The sequence below is a fragment of the Fulmarus glacialis genome, unplaced genomic scaffold (genome assembly GCF_000690835.1).
Source record: "Fulmarus glacialis isolate BGI_N327 unplaced genomic scaffold, ASM69083v1 scaffold20614, whole genome shotgun sequence".
In the NCBI taxonomy this organism is placed as follows: domain Eukaryota; kingdom Metazoa; phylum Chordata; class Aves; order Procellariiformes; family Procellariidae; genus Fulmarus; species Fulmarus glacialis.
This window is the reverse complement of record NW_009210153.1, coordinates 11,233-11,462: the sequence shown is the minus strand read 5'-3', so window position 1 is coordinate 11,462 and position 230 is coordinate 11,233. Positions and strand designations below refer to the sequence as shown.

The 230-nt window shown below is 62.6% G+C and overlaps 1 protein-coding gene across 1 annotated transcript in view; it reads left to right on the top strand.

Annotated features, from left to right (window-relative positions):
- ABLIM3 (actin binding LIM protein family, member 3) overlaps positions 1-230 on the top strand; it is a gene marked incomplete at both ends in the record, with an annotated part of 17,793 nt that overhangs the window by 6,600 nt on the left and 10,963 nt on the right. Inside the window, one exon of the mRNA XM_009577091.1 lies at positions 51-177. Within this exon, the coding sequence (XP_009575386.1) occupies positions 51-177 (127 nt within the window). The remainder of the gene's footprint in view (positions 1-50; positions 178-230) is intronic.

The window sequence follows — 230 nt, the reverse complement described above, 5'->3', positions numbered from 1 at the left end:
CCGGGGAGCTGCGGTGGTCCCATCCGCTCTCCCTGCTTCTGTACCCCCAGACTGCGCAGGCTGCAAGGAGGAGATCAAGCAAGGCCAGTCTCTCCTGGCCCTGGAGAAGCAGTGGCACGTCAGCTGCTTCAAGTGCCAAACGTGTGGGATCATCCTCACCGGCGAGTACATCAGCAAGTGAGTGCCACCGTGCCGGCGGCAGGCTTGGCCCCTCCCTCCATTATCACACA